The sequence below is a fragment of the Ylistrum balloti genome, unplaced genomic scaffold (assembly GCF_031769215.1).
Source record: "Ylistrum balloti isolate Yb309-2 unplaced genomic scaffold, AGI_CSIRO_Ybal_v1 Utg370632, whole genome shotgun sequence".
In the NCBI taxonomy this organism is placed as follows: Eukaryota; Metazoa; Mollusca; class Bivalvia; order Pectinida; family Pectinidae; genus Ylistrum; species Ylistrum balloti.
In genome coordinates, this window is record NW_026782386.1 from 9,834 (window position 1) to 32,652 (window position 22,819).

At 39.4% G+C, this 22,819-nt stretch overlaps 2 protein-coding genes across 3 annotated transcripts in view; one reads left to right on the forward strand and one right to left on the reverse strand.

The window, feature by feature from the left end:
* Positions 1-12,634: 12,634 nt before the first annotated feature.
* Positions 12,635-18,073, reverse strand: LOC132557146 (uncharacterized; the record flags this gene model as incomplete). The annotated part of the gene is made up of 5 exons (XM_060221637.1): positions 17,767-18,073; positions 15,132-15,310; positions 14,250-14,320; positions 13,311-13,477; positions 12,635-12,762 (listed from the first exon to the last, which is right to left on the reverse strand). Coding segments are annotated over exons 1-5 (846 nt in total), but the record flags the coding sequence as incomplete, so codon positions are not given.
* Positions 18,074-18,285: 212 nt separating this feature from the next.
* Positions 18,286-22,819, forward strand: part of LOC132557147 (5'-3' exoribonuclease 2-like) — a 55,447-nt gene continuing 50,913 nt past the window's right edge. For both annotated transcript variants that reach the window (XM_060221639.1, XM_060221638.1), the window contains exon 1: positions 18,286-18,389. In XM_060221639.1, the coding sequence (XP_060077622.1) occupies positions 18,315-18,389 (75 nt within the window). In that variant the 5' untranslated portion in view covers positions 18,286-18,314. The remainder of the gene's footprint in view (positions 18,390-22,819) is intronic.

Genomic DNA, 22,819 nt, shown 5'->3' on the forward strand with positions numbered 1-22,819 from the left:
CTATAAACTCGGTATACAGCGATCTTTTCTACACATTTGTAAACAACAAACTCTGTATGCGGTGATCTTTTCTACAAAAAGATTTTTTTATATATATTGTACACACTAAACTCAGAAAAAAAAATAAATAAGTAAACCTTTCTATGTACACTACAAACTCAGTATACAGTGATCCTTTCTACACAAACTTGGTATAACTAGTGAATCTTTCTACTCAAGTAAATTGAAGATTGTATACAAATTTACTACAAATGCAGTATACAAAGATCTTTTCCACATTTTTTTAGTTTCCGCGATTTGTTAATTCTTCTTTTGCGATGGTAAATATACTGCCGCCTTTAGAGAGTAGTGTGATCTTAAAAGGCAACATGGTTGTTGGCATCTCCTCAAGTGAATTATCATCTTCAACATCTAATTGGAGGCCGGAAAGGACGTTTTTCTCCACCATAAGGTCCTCAAATCCATTGTTGGTCATAATGGCCAATTCCAAGTTAGAAGAATCAATAGAGATACCTTCTACCATTCCAGATTTCATTTCTTCAGGGACATCCACCTGCTGAAAGAGAGTATGGGAAATAAATAAATATTTCATTATTGCTATGATTATGTGCAAGAAATATACACTTCTGTATAAGCTTATAGTCTTCAACTTCCCAATAGGAGTCTATATTAAATATACTGTAATTACTTATTTTGACGTTCAGGACTGTCAAATTATTAAGCGATGGACAGCTAGCAAAATAATAATATCTCGACCATGGTCATACAGAGATTGAATCATAAAGTTAAAATCTGTGCAGTATGATAATTTATTTTGACATTTGTATTTCAAAAATCATTTTGACTTGAAAAGTAATGTGTAATTTAATCAATTACATTGGACCGCCATGTAATGGTAATCTAATTATTTTGAAAATACCTGTAATGGCAATGCCATTTTCATAACATAATTTAAATTTAATTAATTACATCATCATGTAATTGAACCCACGCCTGTTACAAACAGTAGCTGTCCTAACTGATCCTAAAATTAACTTTGGCTACTTCTATCACAAAATTAACTTTGGCTATGTATATTACATATGCCACATTTAGCTGCAGTAGAAGTATTTCAAAAATGTATGTCATTGTAGCTGAAAGGACATAATTAATGGTTACTTAAACAGAACTACAGTTCTTAACAAGCCACTACAAAGCCTGGTTAACTGTACTAAGAAAATGTCCTCTCAATCAATCAATTTCATTGATTATTGACATCTTATTGAAACAAAATTCTAAAACAGACGACAATTAATGGCAAATATTGAGTCTAGGGCTGTGTAAAATTGATGAATCAAAAGTGTTGAACTGAAAGTGGATGCAGTTGACATAATACTGAAATTTCTGAGATGAACAAATACAGTACATATATTAAAAGTTCAGGCATAATAAGAATTGTACCAATTACACTTTACACATTCACACTGGGACCTTACACTGTACACATTCACACTGGGATCTAACACTTTGCTAGGTTTATCCTAATCTTTATTAAAACACTTTCCGGGATTCAGATGTTAATTGACATCTTCATTATTCACAATCTTTATATTGCAATCATTCACATGCATCACTCTTCAACAGAATCAATGAAACATCATGTCAGAAAGACAAAAACTGAATTTAAGCTAAAACTATATATTTTAAGTTCACGTGTAAACCTTACAATTGGCATAGCTGTAGAGTTCCCGTACGATTTCATACCATGGCCTTGGGGTACTTATAAATTATCTCCGATCAAAAATTTGAAAGAGCTAGATCTACAATAGCACGGACAGTGACCGATATTTTAAAGTAAAATCGATATATGACACAGATAGATTCCTAGATCTATTCACGGTAGCGTAAATAGTACAGTACAATATTACAGATAAGTTTTTTTTCTGTTTAATTTCTGATCTGTTGGGCCACTGACAGAAGTGACTGCAATGAGACCATTATGAAACGATCATTCAAAAATAAATCCATTTCAAAATACTGAAATACTTTACGGAAGCAACAAAAATGTGCTAGATGCTTACATAACATTTTTCAAATGCATACTGCTTCAAAGGAAAAGTCTTGAAACTATTTTGAAAAAAAGTGCCATGGCGGCAGTGCCCAGCTTGCGCGTCGACGTCGAGCCTAAATTCAATACATGCGATGGCTCGTTTCAAATGAATTGTTGCAAAAATGCAATTGCTAGTTCAGTATAGGTATTGATATTAAATTCAGCATATATATAGTGATACTTACCTACATAAAGTTACCCGCCATCTTCTTTCAGCCGCCGTCTTCTTTCCGGGGCAGCACCGAGCACCCCAGCTGTTTCCGTCAAAATTTTATGCTACTCTAAATCATTCTTATTTTAGTTTCATTCTTATTTTCAACTACATATTTCAATATTTACAAAAGTTTTTCAACAGTATTAAACGGGATGAAAATTTTCAAAAAAAAAAAAAAAAACAGAAAAATATGACACCCACAATGCATCAGCCGCCATATTGGCATCGCCTCGTAAAATTTACCACCATAAAACGTGAGTCTTTGTCATTGTATTTACAAATTTCGATGCCTGGTTATCATTAATACACAACACAAAACGTTTTCTTGATGTACAAGTAATGAAGAAAATGTCGATAAGGTTGTTTCGTTTAATGACTAGCATCAGCAACTTGTAGGGGCGATAATCCAATGATTACGGTAATGTCCGGCAGATGGAGTAGGAGTAAACTTTCGATTTATGAACCAATGAAAACGAAGTACAGATACTCAGGCCCAGGGGCGACAGCAACATGCTGAAGAGCATTGAAAATGCTCTTAGCACCAGTCTTCTGTTCAAGGATAAATCTACAACGTACATATTGATTAGAATACACAATTGCTTGGTATAAGGGTTTCTCACAAGGGAAGTAACTGTCTTTAAAATCAGTATCAGTTTGACAGGGCACTGTAAATGATACAAATCTCCTCACCATTTCATCGTCAACAAGTACAATAAAGACAAGAGGCCCATGAGCCTTTAACATTCACCTGACTACAAAAACTTTCATCAGGAAGAAGGATTCTTCCTAAGAAGCTGTTTTCCGTGATGCATTTAGTAGTTTTGGTGAGGAGTAGGTAACTGTAACAAGTGTTACCTATTATTTGACAGTAAAGTTGGAGCTCAATTCAATTGCTGAAATTTGAGAAGTTTGAAATTTGAGGTTTTTTAATGTAAAATCAATTTTCATGATGTAATACTAACCATAACTTTAGTATGCAAATACAGTACCTACACCCATCTTTGTATCCCAACAACAAAAGATTCAAAAGAAAAACAATCCCGCCCTCCCTATGATCCATGAGCCATCACGGCAGGAACGCAGAGTGATCTCCCTTCCTCTAATAACCTTTATGGCGTTCCCCACAGAGGGGCAGCCAGGCAGATAAGGAAGAGGGGAGGATAGGGTGGGACTCCATAAAGTTATGGTAAGTATTACATCATGAAAATTGGTTTTACATTAAAAAACCTCAATTTCATTTCAGTAATAATTACCATAACTTTAGTATGCGAATTCGTCTTACCGTAGTGGTGACTAGAAGCCAGGCAGCCCCTCCAGCACAACCAAAGTAGTAGGGAGGGAGAACAGAGTGCCAAAGTGAAGGAAGGGACCTCTCTGTGAAAGAGCAGGTGTACCCACATGCCGCCGTACGGAAAGACATGGCCCGGGCTAAAGAGGAGGCCCAGCCACTGACTATCCCACCACCAAAGGTCCCAATGAATACAGGCCTTCTGAGTGGGAAGCTAGGGATCGCAGATAAAAATCTATGAAGGTATCCCTGCCCTGCCAGAATGCTGCAGACATGACCTCCTGAAAAGAGGACCCATTGAGAGAAGGGCCCAGGATGAAGCAAGGGCCCTGACCTCGTGAGACCGCGCTTTCGCCCGAGCCAGATCATCAAAATGCTCGTTAGCATACTAAATCACCTGGCAAACCCACCTGGAAACCGACTGGGAGGAGATATCTTGTTGTCCCTGTTTGATGGGCAAAACAGACAGGATTGAGAGCCCCGCCCCCTCCCTGGTTTTATCAAGATAAAACCTAAGAGCCCGACAAGGACAAAGCAACCTATCTCGCTCCTCCAAGCTAGTCACAGCCAGGATCCTGATGGGATTGTGCGAGAACCCCGGAACCTGATTCTTTGCTAAAAACAACTCTATCCAGAGCAAAGCCTCTGATTAGGGCAGAAAGAGAGGAGGACTAACCTATCTCCTTCCTGCCATAACAAGCACGAACTCTGGCAATAGCTGTACGATAGCCAGCAATAGTGCCAGGTGCCAGATAGAGGTACCTAAACAGAGAGATTAGGAAGTCCGCAATCAAATGCAGAGGCTTCGAATGAATAAGCTTCCTTGCCGACACACCAATCACAGAAGATCATCCAACGTGACTGGTAGACGGCAGAAGAGGAAGCCCTGATTGATTGCTCAATGCAATCTGACACCTCTTCAGAAAAGCCTGCCTTGGTGTGGCTTCCAGAGACAGCCTCAACGCATGAAGGTGGAGGATCTCTGGTCAAGAGTGTGTCGTTCTGGGCCAAGGCTGACGAAGGAGATTCGGTCTGGTGGGGAGAGCCAAGGGCTCCTCCACCAGAAACGACAAGAATTCCTGAAACCAAGCTTGCCTCGGCCACAGAGGGGCTCTCAGAAGTAAGGAGCAGTGATGCTCCCAGAACTTCTGTAGCACCCTGCCCACCAGGTTGAAGGGAGGGAATGCATATGCATACTTACCTTCCTATTCCAGAGAAAGGGTGTCCACAGCCCACGCCTTATGGTCTGGGACCGGGGAGACGAAGGTTAGCAGCTGGTTGTTCAGGGAAGTGGCAAACAGGTCTATAATAGGTCTGTCCCACGCCTGACAATTCCCCTTGAAAATCAAGGGACACAGCTGCCATTCCGTCAACACCGGCTGGTGGCGCCTGGAGAGTGGCCACCAACACACTCAGCCTGCCAGAAAGATGCTTGACCGCTATGGTCAACTGCATGTCCCGGCAGAGAAGAAGGATGTGGATGGAGAGGGCACACAGGACATGAGACCTGGTGGCCCCTGTCTCTCCAGATATGCGACAACTGTTGTCGGTAGCCACACTTTGGACTGCAGGATACCCCTAAAGGACTGCAGAGCCAAATGAACAGTTTCATCTCGAGTACACTGATGTGCTCTGAGAGCTGTTCGCCAGACCACTCCCCCGAGCGGCATTGGCCATCGAGGTAAGCTCACATTCCTGTCATGAACGCGTCCATGAACAGGATCATAGAGGGGATAGGCTTGGTCAGAGGTACCCCGTGGAAAACGTTCTCCTGAATGGTCCACCAGCAAGAGAACTCCCTGACCAACTGGGTAAGTGGGATCCAAGCCTCCTGGATGACGGAACCCAGTCAGACAGGAGGAACATCTGGAGAGGTCCGATGTGAATCCTCCCTAGGGGGACCACATCTGCCAAGGAGTTGAGATACCCCAGAAAACTGAGGAACCAATATACCTGGACAAGCGACCAAGCGATGAAAGTCAGAGCCAGAGCCCTGACCTTCTCGAACTTCTCCAGAGGTGGAAAGGCTAAGCCCCGAACCATGTCAAAATGGTTCCCCAGGAAGACGAAGTCCTAAGATGAAGGAACCTCTGACTTCTCTCTGGAAGGAATGAAGCCGACTCTGAGCAAGAGTTTCAGGACCAGACGAGTGTCCTTCACTAACGATTCCCACACAAAGAGGCATGAGGGAGTCGTCGAAATAGATGTGGACGTCTATTCTGCATGAGTGAAGGAAACACCAGCAGCAACTTGGTGAACACCAAAGGAGCTGTCGTGAGCCCCAAGGGCATCTCTGCCTTGGCAGCATGGTCCCTACTTCCTCCTGGAGCACCCGTGCCCTTTCTGAATCCCCGGGAGGAGGAAAGAAACAAAAACGGCCAGGAGGCAAGGGACGAATCCTGAAGAAGGAGAATACCTAGACCCTCCCTGACCACCGACAAAAGCCCAAGCGTCATCTGTAATATCCTGCCACTGGGAAAGGAAAGCAGAGAGACGTCCGCCCACAGGGAGTTCCGGATGGGGCAGATCGAGACCCTGCCAGACCAGCGAATTGTCTGCCCACCCGGAGCCTGAGCCTGCGGGAGAAGGACATGAGCCCGGGAAAGGAGAACCACCGTCCACCCGGCCATACCCTTCGCCTTTCGCGGCCAAGAAGCAGAAATAGTCAGGAACCCTTCTTCTTGCCCCCAGGAGGTTTCTTACCCTTCCTACCCTTCCCCTTGTTGCCGTTGAAGTGAGGTTTGGACTTGGGCTGTGCAGAAAACTGAGCAGCCGAAGACTTCGCCTTCTTCTTAGGAGGCACTGACCCCTGCGAGGCACTGGCCTTCTCAGCCTGAAACCTCTTCACCAGAAGTGCTGAGGCGACAGAGTCCTCCTTCATATCCTTCTGAACCCAAGGAAGAGCTCCCCTGAACAGGGTAGAGCCCTAGAAGGGGGCATTCAACAAGCGGAAACGGTAGGGTTACTGGACTGGGCGGATTTTCAGAACTGAAAACTGCCTAGCCAACACGGCATTGACGAGCAGAGAACCTGCAAGGCTGCCGTGTCCTGTATGTCGGCTGTTCTGTCTCGGATAACCGACACTCAGGCAAATCGGATACCCTGTATAGACAAACTGTCAGGAAGTCTATGTATGACAGAACTTGGATGGAGAGGTGCAACATTCTCTCCATCCTGTGGTGCTCTTTGGGATCGAGCACCACCTGGTCCACTGATTTGCCGGGCCAGGCAGCCAGCTGTCTCAACTCCAGCTGTGCTGGTTGAGAGGCCAGCTGCCCATCATGTGTGGCATAGTCGGAAGCTGAAGCCTCCGACAATTCACCAACACTGAGCTGCAGACCGACAAACCCGGGAGCACGGGTAGAGAAGGAGTCCTTCTCTAAAACCGGAGCCAGGGCCGTGGCCAGAACTGAAGACATGATATTGCCTTCTGGCAGAGACCGATCTGAGCGAACGGAAGCCCGAGGAGCCACCAGGGAACCCAGAAGGATGGTGGATTCAGGCGCCGACAATGCTGAGGCGGTGGGCAAACCTCCGCCCTGAGAATCCGGGAGATGTTGGCCCGGAGGACCCGCAACCCAGAAAACACATGCTGAGCCTCGGCTTCAGCAGTCTCAGGGCCATCTTCCCCTTGTGAACCCTCTTGGCCCAGGAGAAAGATGTATGACATCGTCTTCCTCTGCCGAGCCCGCACCCTCGATGTCCAACTCCTCCTCAATAGAGACCGAAGTCCCCTTGGGAGGAACAGGGGCCGCCAGAGGAGCCATCTCCGCAGAGGGGAACTCCTCTTTATGGCATTTGGACGCAGCGCGACCAACAGCCGTAGCTGTAGGCTTGGGTCGGAGACCCGAAGCCGACCCCTGGGAACAGGAGACCGACGGGTCCGCGCTGGAGGCGGAAGTCCTTAAGGTCTGGCAAACCTTTATAGGACCGGCCAACAAGGCCCCCGAAGTAGCAGAACATTGGGGGGATTCCGCACTGCTATAACATCTCCTAGAGGAGAGACCAACCCCTATGGGTTCCACGAGTGAAGACCCATGGGGTAAAAACCCAAACCCCTGAGGGAATGGGAACGGTCCAGCGGGCCGGGAGTGACCCCAGAACTGGCCAAGATGGCCTGCCTGAGTCTGGGGCTGGACACCCTGTCCAAAGGACCAGGATGAACCGCCACTCCCACCAGGTGGAAACCCAGACATGTACGGGCTAAGCCCGTAACTGCTGAGTAACTGTTGGTACCCAAAACCATCCGCAGGTTGGCCTGGGCGACCCAGGAATAAGTGCCCGCAGGCACCCCTACTCCCTGAGCCCGGGGGAAAGGGAGACCGGAAACCGGACTCCTGGCCTGAAGCCCCAAACCCTTGGGGGAAAACCCCCTGGGAAACCCTGCACTGGGAAATCTGGATAGGGACGGAAAGTCCCAGAGCCAGAAGCCTGTGAGGGTGGGAAAACAGACCCCGCGCTGACACCAGGATTAGTGAACTCAAGTGTCACTAATCCCCGTAGCCACAGACAATCCTGACAAAAAGTCTGTGGCCCCTGACCTTATACCCGAAGGCACAGTTCCGGAGTCAAAGCGGCCCCCACCAACGACGCCACCTGGCGCGCCGAGGTCCCTGAAGGAATCAGAGACCTCGACCGGAAGTCCCTTTCCGACGGTAACACCGCCGCCTATCGAGAGCTACCGGCCAATTCGACCCTTGACTGCGCCGAGTCAGGGTCGGGCTGCCCCCCCCCCTACTCCAGGACGCACCTGGACAGGGGGAGCCACCCCCTGCTGAAGGGCGGAGCTCGGTGGAACGAGAGCACCCCCAGCAGGAACGCTCTGGTTCAGAACTTGAGGAGGGAGGTCTTAAAAAGCTTACTTCCCTTACCGGAAGAAGAGGACGAATCCCTCTTCCGGCGGAAAGTTAGCTGGAAAGGCATGGGAGCCTAAGCAGCAGACTCCATGTGCAAACAAAAATAGAAATAGGAACATCCATGCGCTGACCCCCGACGTAAACCCGGCACCTTTATCCAGCATCGAAACAATAAAAAATTGTAACAATGAAAACAAGGATAAAAAGTTTTCTAACAATCAAAAAACTACGAACGCGATCATAAAACCTACCGTACGCAGCAAGATTGTACTGCAAAAAAAGAAAACGGTCGTACAAAACGGCCGACAAAGCAGCAAGAAAACAATTTCAACTTCACGAAAATCCGAGTGACGAGACAAGTAGTCACACACTCGAACACGCGGAGGAAAAACACGGCCGGAAACGAAGTTCTCGAACAATCAAAAAACTACGAACGAGAGCACAAAGCCTACCGTACGTAGCAAGATTGCACTGCATAAATAAAACGGCCGTACAACACGGCCGACAAAGCAGCAAGAAAAACAAATTCCAACTTCACGCAAATCCGATCAACGAGACAAGTAGTCACGCACTCGAATACGTGGAGGAAAAAACGGCCGGAAATACGGTCAAAATAAACAAATGACAATACTTAATTTCACAATATAAGTTGGAAGATGGGTTTATAGACTACTAATAGAGTAACAATATACTCAAACGACAATGGCAGTACGAAGAGAAGGAGTAAGAAAAGAACTTAGCTCAGACACCTCCGCACTCGTCGGCAGCCATAAAGGTAAGAGGAAGGGAGATCACTCTGCGTTCCTGCCGTGATGGCTCATGGATCGTAGGGAGGGCGGGATTGTTTTGAATCTTTTGTTGTTGGGATACAAAGATGGGTGTAGGTACTGTATTTGCATACTAAAGTTATGGTAATTATTACTGAAATGAAATGAGCTATCATACTACTGACTGAGCTATCATACTACTGACTGAGCTATCATACTACTGACTAAGCTATCATACTGCTGACTGAGCTATCATACTACTGACTGAGCTATCATACTGCTGACTGAGCTATCATACTACTGACTGAGCTATCATACTACTGACTAAGCCATCATACTACTGACTGGCCTATCATACTACTGACTGAGCTATCATACTACTGACTGAGCTATCATACTACTGACTAAGCTATCATACTACTGACTAAGCTATCATACTACTGACTAAGCTATCATACTACTGACTGAGCTATCATACTACTGACTAAGCTATCATACTACTGACTGAGCTATCATACTACTGACTGAGCTATCATACTACTGACTGAGCTATCATACTACTGACTGAGCTATCAGACTGAGCTATCATACTGCTGACTGAGCTATCATACTACTGACTGGCCTATCATACTACTGACTGGCCTATCATACTACTGACTGAGCTATCATACTACTGACTGGCCTATCATACTACTGACTGAGCTATCATACTACTGACTGGCCTATCATACTACTGACTGAGCTATCATACTACTGACTGAGCTATCATACTACTGACTGAGCTATCATACTACTGACTGAGCTATCATACTACTGACTGAGCTATCATACTACTGACTGAGCTATCATACTACTGACTAAGCTATCATACTACTGACTGAGCTATCATACTACTGACTGAGCTATCATACTACTGACTGAGCTATCAGACTGAGCTATCATACTACTGACTGAGCTATCATACTACTGACTGGCCTATCATACCACTGACTGGCCTATCATACTACTGACTGAGCTATCATACTACTGACTGGCCTATCATACTACTGACTGAGCTATCATACTACTGACTGAGCTATCATACTACTGACTGAGCTATCATACTACTGACTGAGCTATCATACTACTGACTGAGCTATCATACTACTGACTGAGCTGTCACACTACTGACTGAGCTATCACACTACTGACTGAGCTATCATACTACTGACTGAGCTATCATACTACTGACTGAGCTATCATACTACTGACTAAGCTATCATACTTTTGACTAAGCTATCACACTACTGACTGAGCTATCACACTACTGACTAAGCTATCACACTACTGACTAAGCTATCATACTACTGACTAAGCTATCATACTACTGACTGAGCTATCATACTACTGACTAAGCTATCACACTACTGACTAAGCTATCATACTACTGACTGGCCTATCACACTACTGACTAAGCTATCACACTACTGACTAAGCTATCATACTACTGACTAAGCTATCACACTACTGACTAAGCTATCATACTACTGACTGAGCTATCAAGGCACCATTTTAAAGACAATCCTGGAAAATGATTTGATCAATTATTTTTTTATGAATCTCTTACTTGTTTAGTAAACTATGAAAAAAATGTGCTATTTTATGTTCTGTTCAATTACTCAAATACAGAGTTATACCACTTAAACAGTAATCTCTACTCTGTCACTAGCACTTTGTGTGTGATTAGAAAATATCTGGGGAAAATTATTTAAGACATTGCACCAGAAATATTTTGGTGACAAAAGGCCCAAGGGTAATAACACTTATCTGAGTTACATTGATGCCGTTGTTTTTGTAACAAGTCATAGAATCTTATTAAGTAAGATAACTTGAACTACATTATACATGTATGTAAACATTTCTTTTTGGCACCACCCCTTACGCCCATGGGGGTTGGGGACAATATAATTTACAGTTTTGATTTTTCTTCAGCCATCAAAGATTTCTTCAAAACACTGAAATCGTCTTAGGGTTTTTTTGGAAAAAGAAGTCAAAAACATGGACAAAGGGGAACACTATAGGTCACCAAGTACATTTTACTACTTGACACAACACCTTCAAAACATGCATCCTCTGTGTGACATTCGAGGTACCACAAATAGTTTAGGAAATGTGGCTTAAACAGCTGACTTCCATCATCAAGATTAAATTACAAAGCCAATGCCAAATCAACTTGATTTATCATGTGATGCATATATGGTGTGCCAATGGTAGCATTAAGTCAAATAACAATGAATGAACTCAAACTCAAGATAACAGCTACCTAATTTTAATACACAACATTACACTACCCCATGATGCTTGCTTTTGGTAATACTAAGTGAAATGGAAGAGGAAATAGGACCCAAAAATGTATTTCCATGGTCAAGGTCAATGGTCAAAGACTGGTCTATGTGACTTATTTTAATTAGGGTGCATCTATGGACAGAATTAGCAGTTCTAGGTCAAATTTTAGAGTCAATATGAATAGATCTATTTTCATGGTCAAAGGCAAGGTAGCATTACAACATATTTTTACTACATGACACAAAACCACTCCAGTATCATCAATGGTGCAACAATGGTACATTGTTTCTTACTTTGGTTTGTTGTCTTGTCAACATCCAGGGTTATTTTGAGATGACAGATCTTCATCTGAGATAACAGATCCTCATCTAAGATAACAGATCTTTATCTGAGATGACATATCTTTATCTGAGATGACAAATCATTATCTGAGATAACAGAGCTTTATCTGAGATGACAGAACTTCATCTGAGTTCACAAAACATTATCTGAGATGACAGATCTTTATCAGAGAAGACAGAACTTCATTGAAAAAGACAGATTTTTATCTGAGATGACAGAACTTTATCAGAGATGACAGAACTTTATCAGAGATGACAAATCATTATCTGTGATGAGAGAACTTTATCTGAGATGAGAGAACTTTATCTGAATTGACTGATCTTTATCTGAGATGAGAGAACTTTATCTGAATTGACAGATCTTTATCTGAAATGACAGAACTTTATCTGAGATGAGAGAACTTTATCTGAATTGACTGATCTTTATCTGAGATGAGAGAACTTTATCTGAATTGACAGATCTTTATCTGAGATGACAGAACTTTATCTGAGATGAGAGAACTTTATCTGAATTGACAGATCTTTATCTGAGATGAGAGAACTTTATCTGAATTGACAGATCTTTATCTGAGATGACAGAACTTTATCTGAGATGGCAGATCTTTATCTGAGATGACAGAACTTTATCTTGGATAATATATTCAGACACTCTAAATGATTGAGCTTATGCAGAAACATTAGTCACACCAGGTCAAAAGGTAAACAAATTTAGCAGACCTTATCCTTAGATTATGATATACAGGTGTGAACCAACAGTATCCAACTGGAGTTCGTCAATGCTTACCTGACTCCAGTTGTCAGCCAGTCCTAGGGCCAGATACACAGCAAACTGCTGTCCATACTGATACAGTGGGTTATTCTCTGGCATCTCTTGTTCCATAGCTAAACAAAAACATTGCGTATATGAACTACTTACTGCAAACCAACTCTCTTTCACATGTGATTTTCTTTCGCAAAATTTCTGAGTGAAACATTTTGGTGAAAGTCAATAACCATCAAATAAAACACAGATGATAAACAATAGAGCATCATTTCATAGTCTGTACCATTAAAACTAATTGCCATGAAGTTCATATGATGTGTAAATTATGGAAGTTAGAAAGTGTAAGAGAAAATGTGTTTACTGTAGCAGGATTCTCCCATAACAAACCCCTTCATTCCCGACTGTGAATAAAGAGTACATCATGGGAATATTACGTTTTGTGATGTAATTTTAATCCCTTACCTTTTTATATCAGATTTTTCTGGTATTGTTGAAGTAGACAAAGAACTTAGTTATCATCTTATTTATAGTTATTCACAGAACAATTATTTATCTGGAGAAAGCACTTGGAACAGCTATTTTTCTAACTATAGTTTTCCATTGTAACTTTCACCAATTCTATACAAACTCTTTTTTTCCTCTCACAATACAATATACATATCCTTACCTTCCTCTGACAAGCCAGTTGCAACTATTGAAGCACAAACATAAAACCCTGTTTCTCGTACAAATCTGTTGGTGTGCTTTAGAGCACGAAATATCAAGTCCAGTAACTCTTGATTGACAAACTCTGCAAACTGATGACTGCAGCCTTCCACTACAGACTGAAGGCATCTGGTGAACAGAACATGTTAAAATGGTTAGAATGTTTGATTATATTTTGGAAACTACTTAGTTTATATGATTGTCCCCAACTATGTGATGATGAAAACTACATAAAAACTATCAAACACAAAATTATTAGAAAGTGTAATTTTGAATTACTTGTACATAGCATTAGCAACTACAGAATTCTGTTATAAATGTAGATATTTCACTTTCTAAATTATTACTTCATTTGTCTTTTTTTTAATTGATGGAAATCAAAACCACTATGTGATGAATACACACAGACTTATCTACTTATCAATGTCCTTCATACAACAAAATCAAACTCTGAATATATTGCTCAATGATTCTTTATGTTCAGAGTAAATCATAAAGTATAATTAAACTTTGCATATTTTTTAACATAAACTTAACTACATATGATACAACAGTATAATTAGAGAAATACATCAATGTCAGTTTTTTAATGGTATGTGTTATTGAGAAATTTTGAAAGAGAAATGCTTCATCTTTTCAGGCCTTGTGATTATGAAGATGTTTGTTTGTTTTTTGGTGTTTTTTCACAAACCTTATCATTGATTCTGGTAACGATCAATGAGTGGAAGTCAAAGTAATTTATTTGAACAAAGCTGACAGCTCTTTACCACGCCACCTAATTAATAATATGATCAAATGCTTCATGGCTCTTAAAATTTGGGTGTTTAAAACAGAAACTTAGATCTAGCCAGGTGACCTAAAATATCACTCGTTCCATACATAGATTATATATGATACTCACTTCATTGATGTTTCTAAATTTTTCCATCCAGCTGTGTCATGAAATATTTGTTCGGCATCAGCACTTCCCCTCTTTAGGAAAATAGAAGGTACACACATATATATAAGATAGTTAAACTGTATTCCTGATCATGTGGATATTTCAACAATAAGCCTAAACCATTATGATTCACTGTTTCATTTTGTTACAAAGATTTCATTGCAATCAAAATGTAGTTTTCATCACAAGCACCTGTAGGTTATTTCAGTATAGATAAAATTTTGCACCATTTACACACCAGTATAAAATGGCCAAGTTCCAATGTATAACTTTACAACTGTAAACGGTACACAACACTATAGTTTAAAACTGATGTATAAAACAATGGTACAAACATGAATGGTACCTTAGATACTAAAAAATGAAGAATGGAAAGCACATTTATATGAAGAAAGTTGAAATATGCTGGACTTTTATACCCTTAACTAGATATAAATGAAACAATTTAATTCTTTTTATGATTATGGTGTATATGGATGTGACAATTATACCAACCAGGTCAACTGAAGCATAAAAAATCAAATATAACATCCACAACATTAAAGCAGTAAAACAACTTTAGCTATTGCTGCATATTGAATGTAAATATAATGCCCAACACATTTATACATGTACTTGTCAGGGTAACCAGATGTATGGACAAAACAATCTCAACTTCAGATAAGATAGGTTGAAATGCAGACCTCAGTTCTCTAACCCTAGCCGACATTGTTGGGAGAGGGAATTAAAATCTAAATCATTGTCAAGTTGATGATAAAAGACTATTTCATCTCTAAAAATGCATTGTTGACAAACTCAATACATAAAGCTAACACGAGATTATCAGATATGGAGTTGTCTTACCCGCCCAGGCGAACTGCTGAGTTTCTCCATCAATTTAGTAGTCTCATCATGCTCAGTCTTATCCACTTCCATCATTGGATCTCGCTCCAAGTTTACACTGATTTTGTCGAGTATTACTGTTTTGGATCTATTATAGATTTCGGGACCAACTTTCTTACACAAAGCTCCCAACACTTCACCTTAGTTTTAATAAAAAGAAGCACATTTAGTAAAGATTTGAATACAAAATTCAATTCAAAATACATTTTTGTAGCATCTTTATATGATATCAGTTCACCAAAGACTATAACATGTTTTATAGCAGTTCATAGAGCAAGGCTTTATACTGTTAATCATTAATTAATGAATGAAAAAGGTAAACTCATAATGGTGTTCTACTGATCGATATAAGAATTTTAACAGAACATCAGAATAATCTTGACAAATGTTCTACCTACTGAGCTATTGCAGTTCCCTGTAGCCTCTAATACAATGAGATTTTGAGATAGATTGTTGTAAATTTTAGAATAGATTTTAATGCACATACAACATACATTTCACTGTATCTCTATCTGCTCTTGTTGAACAAGTACAGAAATATGCTCTATACTTTTACTTTATTGTAGGTCTGAAAAGAAAGCAACCCACACTGATTGGTATATTGAATACAAGGGCATGTGTATTTTGATTACGTTTGAGGACAAAGTTCAAATGATCAGCATCATTAGAAGAAATGGGTTAATATATACCAGGTACTGGAGCACCAGCAAATCTGGCTATGCAAGTAGATTTTGCTATATCGTCAAATCTGACTATACATATATAGGGTAAACATACCAGTGAGGTCCGGCCACATTTCTTTTGTGTAGATCGTAAAAAAGGTTAACGAATCCTGTAAATCAGTGAAATTAATGTTTTTGGCATATTTGCTCAATTTCAGGCAATTTTTGAAAAATTTCATTGTTATATATTTTCAAGATCCATGTACACTCGCTATTTAGTAACAAACTCTATAACCAGTCCATCCAAAATGGCATCATTCACTCACTGTGTCTTTTGCATATAAGCATCCCTTTGATACAGTTTCGGGCCATCTGTGCACTTTCAGTGTGGTGTTTCCATGCAAAATATTTATAGCCCACAGTGAATATGAAAAGTGTGATGACAGCAAATGAAATATGAGAAATTTAAATCATGTGTGACAGGTACATATATATTCATTATCTGTAGTGGAACGGGAAAACACCAGTTTCCATTTTTTAGCGTATTCACTTGTTGTGCCTGTGCCACGTTGGTCCTGTGTGCACATCCTGTGTACGTCCCGTGTACATCCTGTCTTGTCCATATTTGGTGTTGTTATTTAGTTATATGTTAATTAGGGTGTAAGTTGTGGAGAAAGCATGCGAGTGTGAAAGTTAATTAATAAAACCTTTTACAACCGTGCATTTGTCACAGTCAGCCACAGACCAGGGTGGGGACCTTGTACAGGTCTTGGAAGGTAATTAAACGTTATATTCGATTAATAGTTGCAGAATTTGGAATCATAATTGTTTAATTATTCCACATCGGTCCAAATATTTCCAGTTATTGTCATACAGAACACACACCTAATAGGTATTTTTATAAGGCTGTTTGTTTGTTTTTTAGGGTTTTCTTCCATGTATGTCCACCTGTTATAAATAAATAAATACAAGGAGCAGAACGACTGGTTGTTTTCTTTGCCCTGTGACACATGAATGAAGGAAATTTCATGTCTCACCTTCAGAATATGTGGATAAAGGGATACAAGTACCATGTATTGCAATGACAAAATTCTACCATATCACAGGAAACGGTGTCTTATGAAAAAAAAATCTGTTTCACCAATGCCCTAGAGTCGTCCATTTATGATGTGCACACCATGATCAAAACCAGGTATGGCTCAGTTGCTTACATTTGGCCTATATAGGTATAATCAGATTTGACGATATAGCAAAATCTGCCAGAGCTCCAGTACCTGGTATACAGGGAGTCAGAGACCCTAATGATAAGTTGTAGCAACCTTTTTCTTCTGGTATATTGCAGAAACACGGACTGGACATATCCCCCAATTTTTTTGCTCCGGAAAATTATATCTTTTTTTGAATACTGAAGACGTTATCTATCTTGGTTTTCGGCCAGTGTGAGTTTAATGTATTTGGGACCATTTCTACCTTGGAATGTTTGTGTCTTTCTTGCATCAAAAAGTGCATTTTAGAACCTTTGGAAAACAAACAATGAATTAGGACTCTACCGTGTGACAACTGTTCAGCGACATGCTTATTACTAGTACCTGTGTGGTTTTCATTGGTACAGGCAAGACTCTACCTATGTTTTACCACCACTATTGACTTTGATCTGACCATGGGTAAAACAGGAGCAAGAAGTTGTATTTCGAGTGCTGTTAAGACGACAGAGGAAAGATTAGAGGAAATTACAGCGATGATCTCCAATATTGCGACAAAAACTTCGATATGTTAAAGGAGACCGTTTACCGGTTTGATGTAAATAACATTTTTAATTTTATTGTAATGGAATATATATTATTTTGTGTCAAAAATTTCATTTGGCGACATGCCAAAATTATAGTATCAGTATTTGAATAAGTTTCAATTATGGAATGAAAATGTGGTTATACCAGCTGCTATTCTGACTCTAAATTCCACATCGTCCAAAAGATCAACTGCTTTAGCCCTCATATCAACGACAAAATCGTCAGTTGTATTTCCACTTAGCAGCAGTGCCTTGGATCCCATGAGAGCTCCATGTTTTGTCTCCCATTGAGTAGTACTGTCAGCCAACAAATTAATAAATTTTTGTTCTAGATCACAGAGTCCATCTTCCTCCAATGTATGAATATGGCTCAGTAAGTTTTGGTATCCGCGATCTCGGTCTAATTTTGCCGAACTGCACAACTTTTGTAGTATTTCGTCGGCCATGTTGTCATTCAAATATCGGAATATCTTATCTTTTAAGCAGAAACCTATCGTAATATCAGAAAGGTTCCGAAGAATGAATATTGACAAAAATGTGTTACGTATTTTGATTGGATAATCTAACTTAAAGGACCAATCAAAAGCCTGCTAACAGATATGACAAAGGTGAAGGTTGTACGCGGCGTGTTCATAAATCGGAGAAACATCACAACTAGTGATTCTTCAAACGAAATAAAAAGCCTCCTCAACCATGGGAGTTCCTGCATTCTTCCGATGGTTGAGCAAGAAGTATCCTTCAATCATTGTGAATTGCATCGAACAGAAGGTAATTTCTCAAAACATGACGCTGAAGTAAGGAAAAACTGACCAGATATGCTAAATGATATTGTGAGTTACTGCAAGCGAAATGGTTAATGCATTTAATACAAAATGTTTAATGCGAGATGTTTTGACCATAAAGTAGTTTTATTGAATACAACCGAACTGGAAATGATGCACAAAACGTCCGTGGGTGTTTGTAGGCCTAGAACAGCCGTAGAGCGTTCAACATCTCCAATTACCTGACCGTATAATAAAGTCTGGACACTCAGCATTTCACATGAAGCGGATCACATTATACGTTTCTTGTAAAGAATTTCAAATAAAGCATCACAAGAAAGCAATCCGTTATGCCCCCCCAAAAAATACCAAAATAGAACAAATACAAAACAAATGGCAGTCATGTTCACTCTAAACATTGATGTGAAGTCGATATGACAACATTTAATACCCCAAAACTTCAGAGTTATTTATACCCTCCAGTAAGAGATTAGAGAAATTTAGTAATCGTTTTGTTTCAATATCTTTGTGTATAAGATATTTCATATACCCACAGACAAATTTATTTAACATTCTCACCATGATATTACTTCATCAAGGACTATATCTGATTGATTTTCAGTGATTATCAGTCAAGGTTGAAGAATAAAGGCCACCCTATACGGGTCAGACAATTTACAGGATTAGACAGGATTGTCAGAATCGAGCAGAATAGGGGAAGAATAGTGCCGTTCTAATGATTTTAATAAATTGAATATCATCATGTTAAACATTATGAATAGTTTTTAAGAAAAAATGAAGACGTATTACATAAAACACTCATATCTGTTTTGGGTGGGCAAGACTGAAAGATGATTTACAGGATCTGGCAGAATCGGGCTGTCTATATTTAGAATTTGGGCATTTAATTGTTTTTAGTGTAAATATTTTTTTTTTAAATGACCATTATTAAAATTTTCAAATTTCAAATTGACCAAAAACGACCAAAATATTGTATTTCCGCAGAACGTACTGTGCCGCACAAGACCGAAAGATGATTTACAGGATCAAGCAGAATTGTTGTAGAATAATGCAGTTTTAATGATTCTAATGAATTTCTTTTGCATTAATACCATCATATGTTTAACATTATTAACTGTTTTTACATAAAAAGGAAAAATGAAGATGTATTACATAAAATGTTCATATCTGTTTTGGTCATGCAAGACCGAAAGACGATTTACAGGATTGGGCAAAATCGGGTGGTTTTTATGTAGAATTTGAGCATTAAATTGTTTTTCAGTGTAACTATTGTGGTGTTAAATGATCTTAGTTAAAATGTTATAGTAAAGCGACCCCATACCACTTTTTGTAATAAAGAAAACGTTTGTGTGCAAGGTTTGTCATGAACCACGGGTTAGATTTAGTTCATTTTTACAACACATTTTTAAAACACATTGTCCATAGCATCATCCCACCAAGGTCAACACCAGATTAGATTTTAGTTGTCATAGGTCAAATTCAAAAAATGATACCTTGACCTCTTTTGAAATGGAAAGCTGGCGTAAAAGAAGACCAGCTCCAGCCTGTAGTAAAATGCAGATACAACTAAATGAAAGATTGTAAAGTGATAACTGTACTTGACTCTTCCTGAAATCAACAAAGTATTTTTGTGATATTGTGATGACTTACTTGTCATTTCTGGGCTCTCAAACCCCATTTTGGGACTGGGGCTTGGGGTCCTTAGAATTGGGGAAAATAACAGCATTTTCCTTAGAATTGGGAAAACTTGGGGTCTAAATTGGGAAAAAAAATATTATTTTGCATTGGGAATGGGGCCGAATATCGGCCGCAAATCTGGCAGATCAAGAGCACTGCATTTTTTGCCATCACCAGTAGTACATGGTAATGCATGGGGTGAAATGGTCTCTTAACGTGAAATAAGGTAATATTAATGTAGATCCATCACTATCAAAACTATTGATAATTACAACTCCTGTAATTATAACTGATATTCAAATAATTTAGTTTGATATTTTTTTGTTTTGAAACCAAGCAGAGTCAGTACCATGATAACTGCTTTTTATGCTAAGAGCATTTTCAATGCTCTTCAGCATGTTGCTGTCGCCCCTGAGGCTGAGTATCAGTACTTCGTTTTCATTGGTTCATAAATCGAAAGTTTACTCCTACTCCATCTGTCGGACATTACTGTAATAATTGGATTATCGCCCCTACAAGTTGCTGATGCTAGTCATTAAATGAAACAATCTTATCAACATTTTCTTCATTACTTGTACATCAAGAAAACGTTTTGTGTTGTGTATTAATGATAATCAGACATCGAAATTTGTAAATACAATGACAAAGACTCATGTTTATGGTGGTAAATTTTGCGAGGCGATGCCAATATGGCGGCTTAACTTTCTTTTCCGCTCGATGCATTGTGGGTGTCATATACATTTGTATATCTTTCTTTTTTTCTTTTTTCGATAATTTACTTCCCGTTTAATACTGTTGAAAACTGTTAAAGATACTGAAATATGTAGTTGAAAATAAAAATGAAACTAAAATAAGAATGATTTAGAGTAGCATAAAATTTTGACGGAAACAGCCGGGGTGCTCTGTGCTGCTGGACCCTGAAAGAAGACGGCGGCTGAAAGAAGATGGCGGGTAATTTATGTAGGTAAGTATCACTATATATATATATGTAAGCTGATTTAAAGTCAATACTTATACTGAACTAGCAATTGCATTTTTTGCAACAATTAATTTGGAATGAGCCTTCGCATGTATTGAATTTAGACTCGACGGCGACGCGCAAGCTGGGCACTGCCGCCATGGCACTTTTTTTTCAAAATATTTTCAAGACTTTTCCTTTGAAGCAATATGCATTTGAAAAATGTTACGTAAGCATCTAGTACATTTTTGTTGCTTCCGTAAAGTATTTCAGTATTTTGAAATGGATTTATTTTTGAAAGATCGTTTCATAATGGTCTCATCGCAGTCACTTCTGTCAGTGGCCCAACAAATCGGAAATTAACCAGAAAAAAACTTATCCGTAATATTGTACTGTACTACTTGCGCTACCGTGAAAAGACCTAGGAATCTATCTGTGTAATATATCGATTTTACTTTAAAATATCGGTCACTGTCCACGCTATTGTAGATCTAGCTCTTTCAAATTTCTGATCAGAGATAATTTATAAGTACCCCAAGGCCAGGGTATGAAATCATACGGGAACTGTACAGCTATGCTAATTGTAAGGTTTACATGTGAAGTTGATATATATAGTTTTAGCTTAAATTTAGTTTTTGTCTTTTTGACATGATGTCTCGTTGATTCTGTTGAAGAGTGATGCATGTGAACGATTACAATATGAAGATTGGAAATAATGAAGATGTCAATTAACATCTGAATCCCGTAAAGTGTTTTAATAAAGATTAGGATAAACCTAGCAAAGTGTTAGGTCCCAGTGTGAATGTGTAAAGTGTAAGGTCCCAGTGTGAATGTGTAAAGTGTAATTGGTACAATTGAACTTTTCATATATGTACTGTATTTGTTCATCTCAGAAATTTAAGTATTATGTCAACTGCGTCCACTTTCAGTTCAACACTTTTGATTCATTTTTGAAAAACCTCTACTGTAGCTAAATGTGGCATTTGTAATAGACAGCCAAAGTTAATTTTGTGATAGACGTAGCCAAAGTTAATTTTAGGATCAGTTAGGACAGCTACTGTTTGTAACAGGCATGGGTTCAATTACATGATGATGTAATTAATTAAATTACAATTATATTATGAAAATGGCATTGCCATTACATGACGGTCCAATGTAATCAATTAAATTACACATTACTTTTCAAGTCATAATAATTTTTGAAATACAAACGTCAAAATAAATTATCATACTGCACAGATTTATCACACGAATTTAACTTTATGATTCAATCTCTGTATGACCATGGTCAAGATATTATTATTTTCTAGCTGTCCATCGCTTAATAATTTGACAGTCCTGAATGTCAAAATAATTAATTACAGTATATTTAATATAGACTCCTATTGGGAAGTTCAATACTATAAGCTTATACAAAAGTGTGTATTTCTTGCACATAATCATAGCAATAAAGAAATATAAATATTTATTTCCCTTACTCTCTTTCAGCAGGTGGATGTCCCTGAAGAAATGAAATCTGGAATGGTAGAAGGTATCTCTTGATTCTTCTAACTTGGAATTGGCCATTGTGACCAACAATGGATTTGAGGACCTTATGGTGGAGAAAAATGTCCTTCTTTCCAACCTCCAATTTGATGTTGAAGATGATTAATCACTTGAGGAGATGCTAACAACCATGTTGCCTTTTAAGGTCACAGTACTTTCTAAAGGCGGCAATATATTAACCATCACAAAAGAAGAATCAACAAATGGCGGAAACTAAAAAAATGTGGAAAAGATCA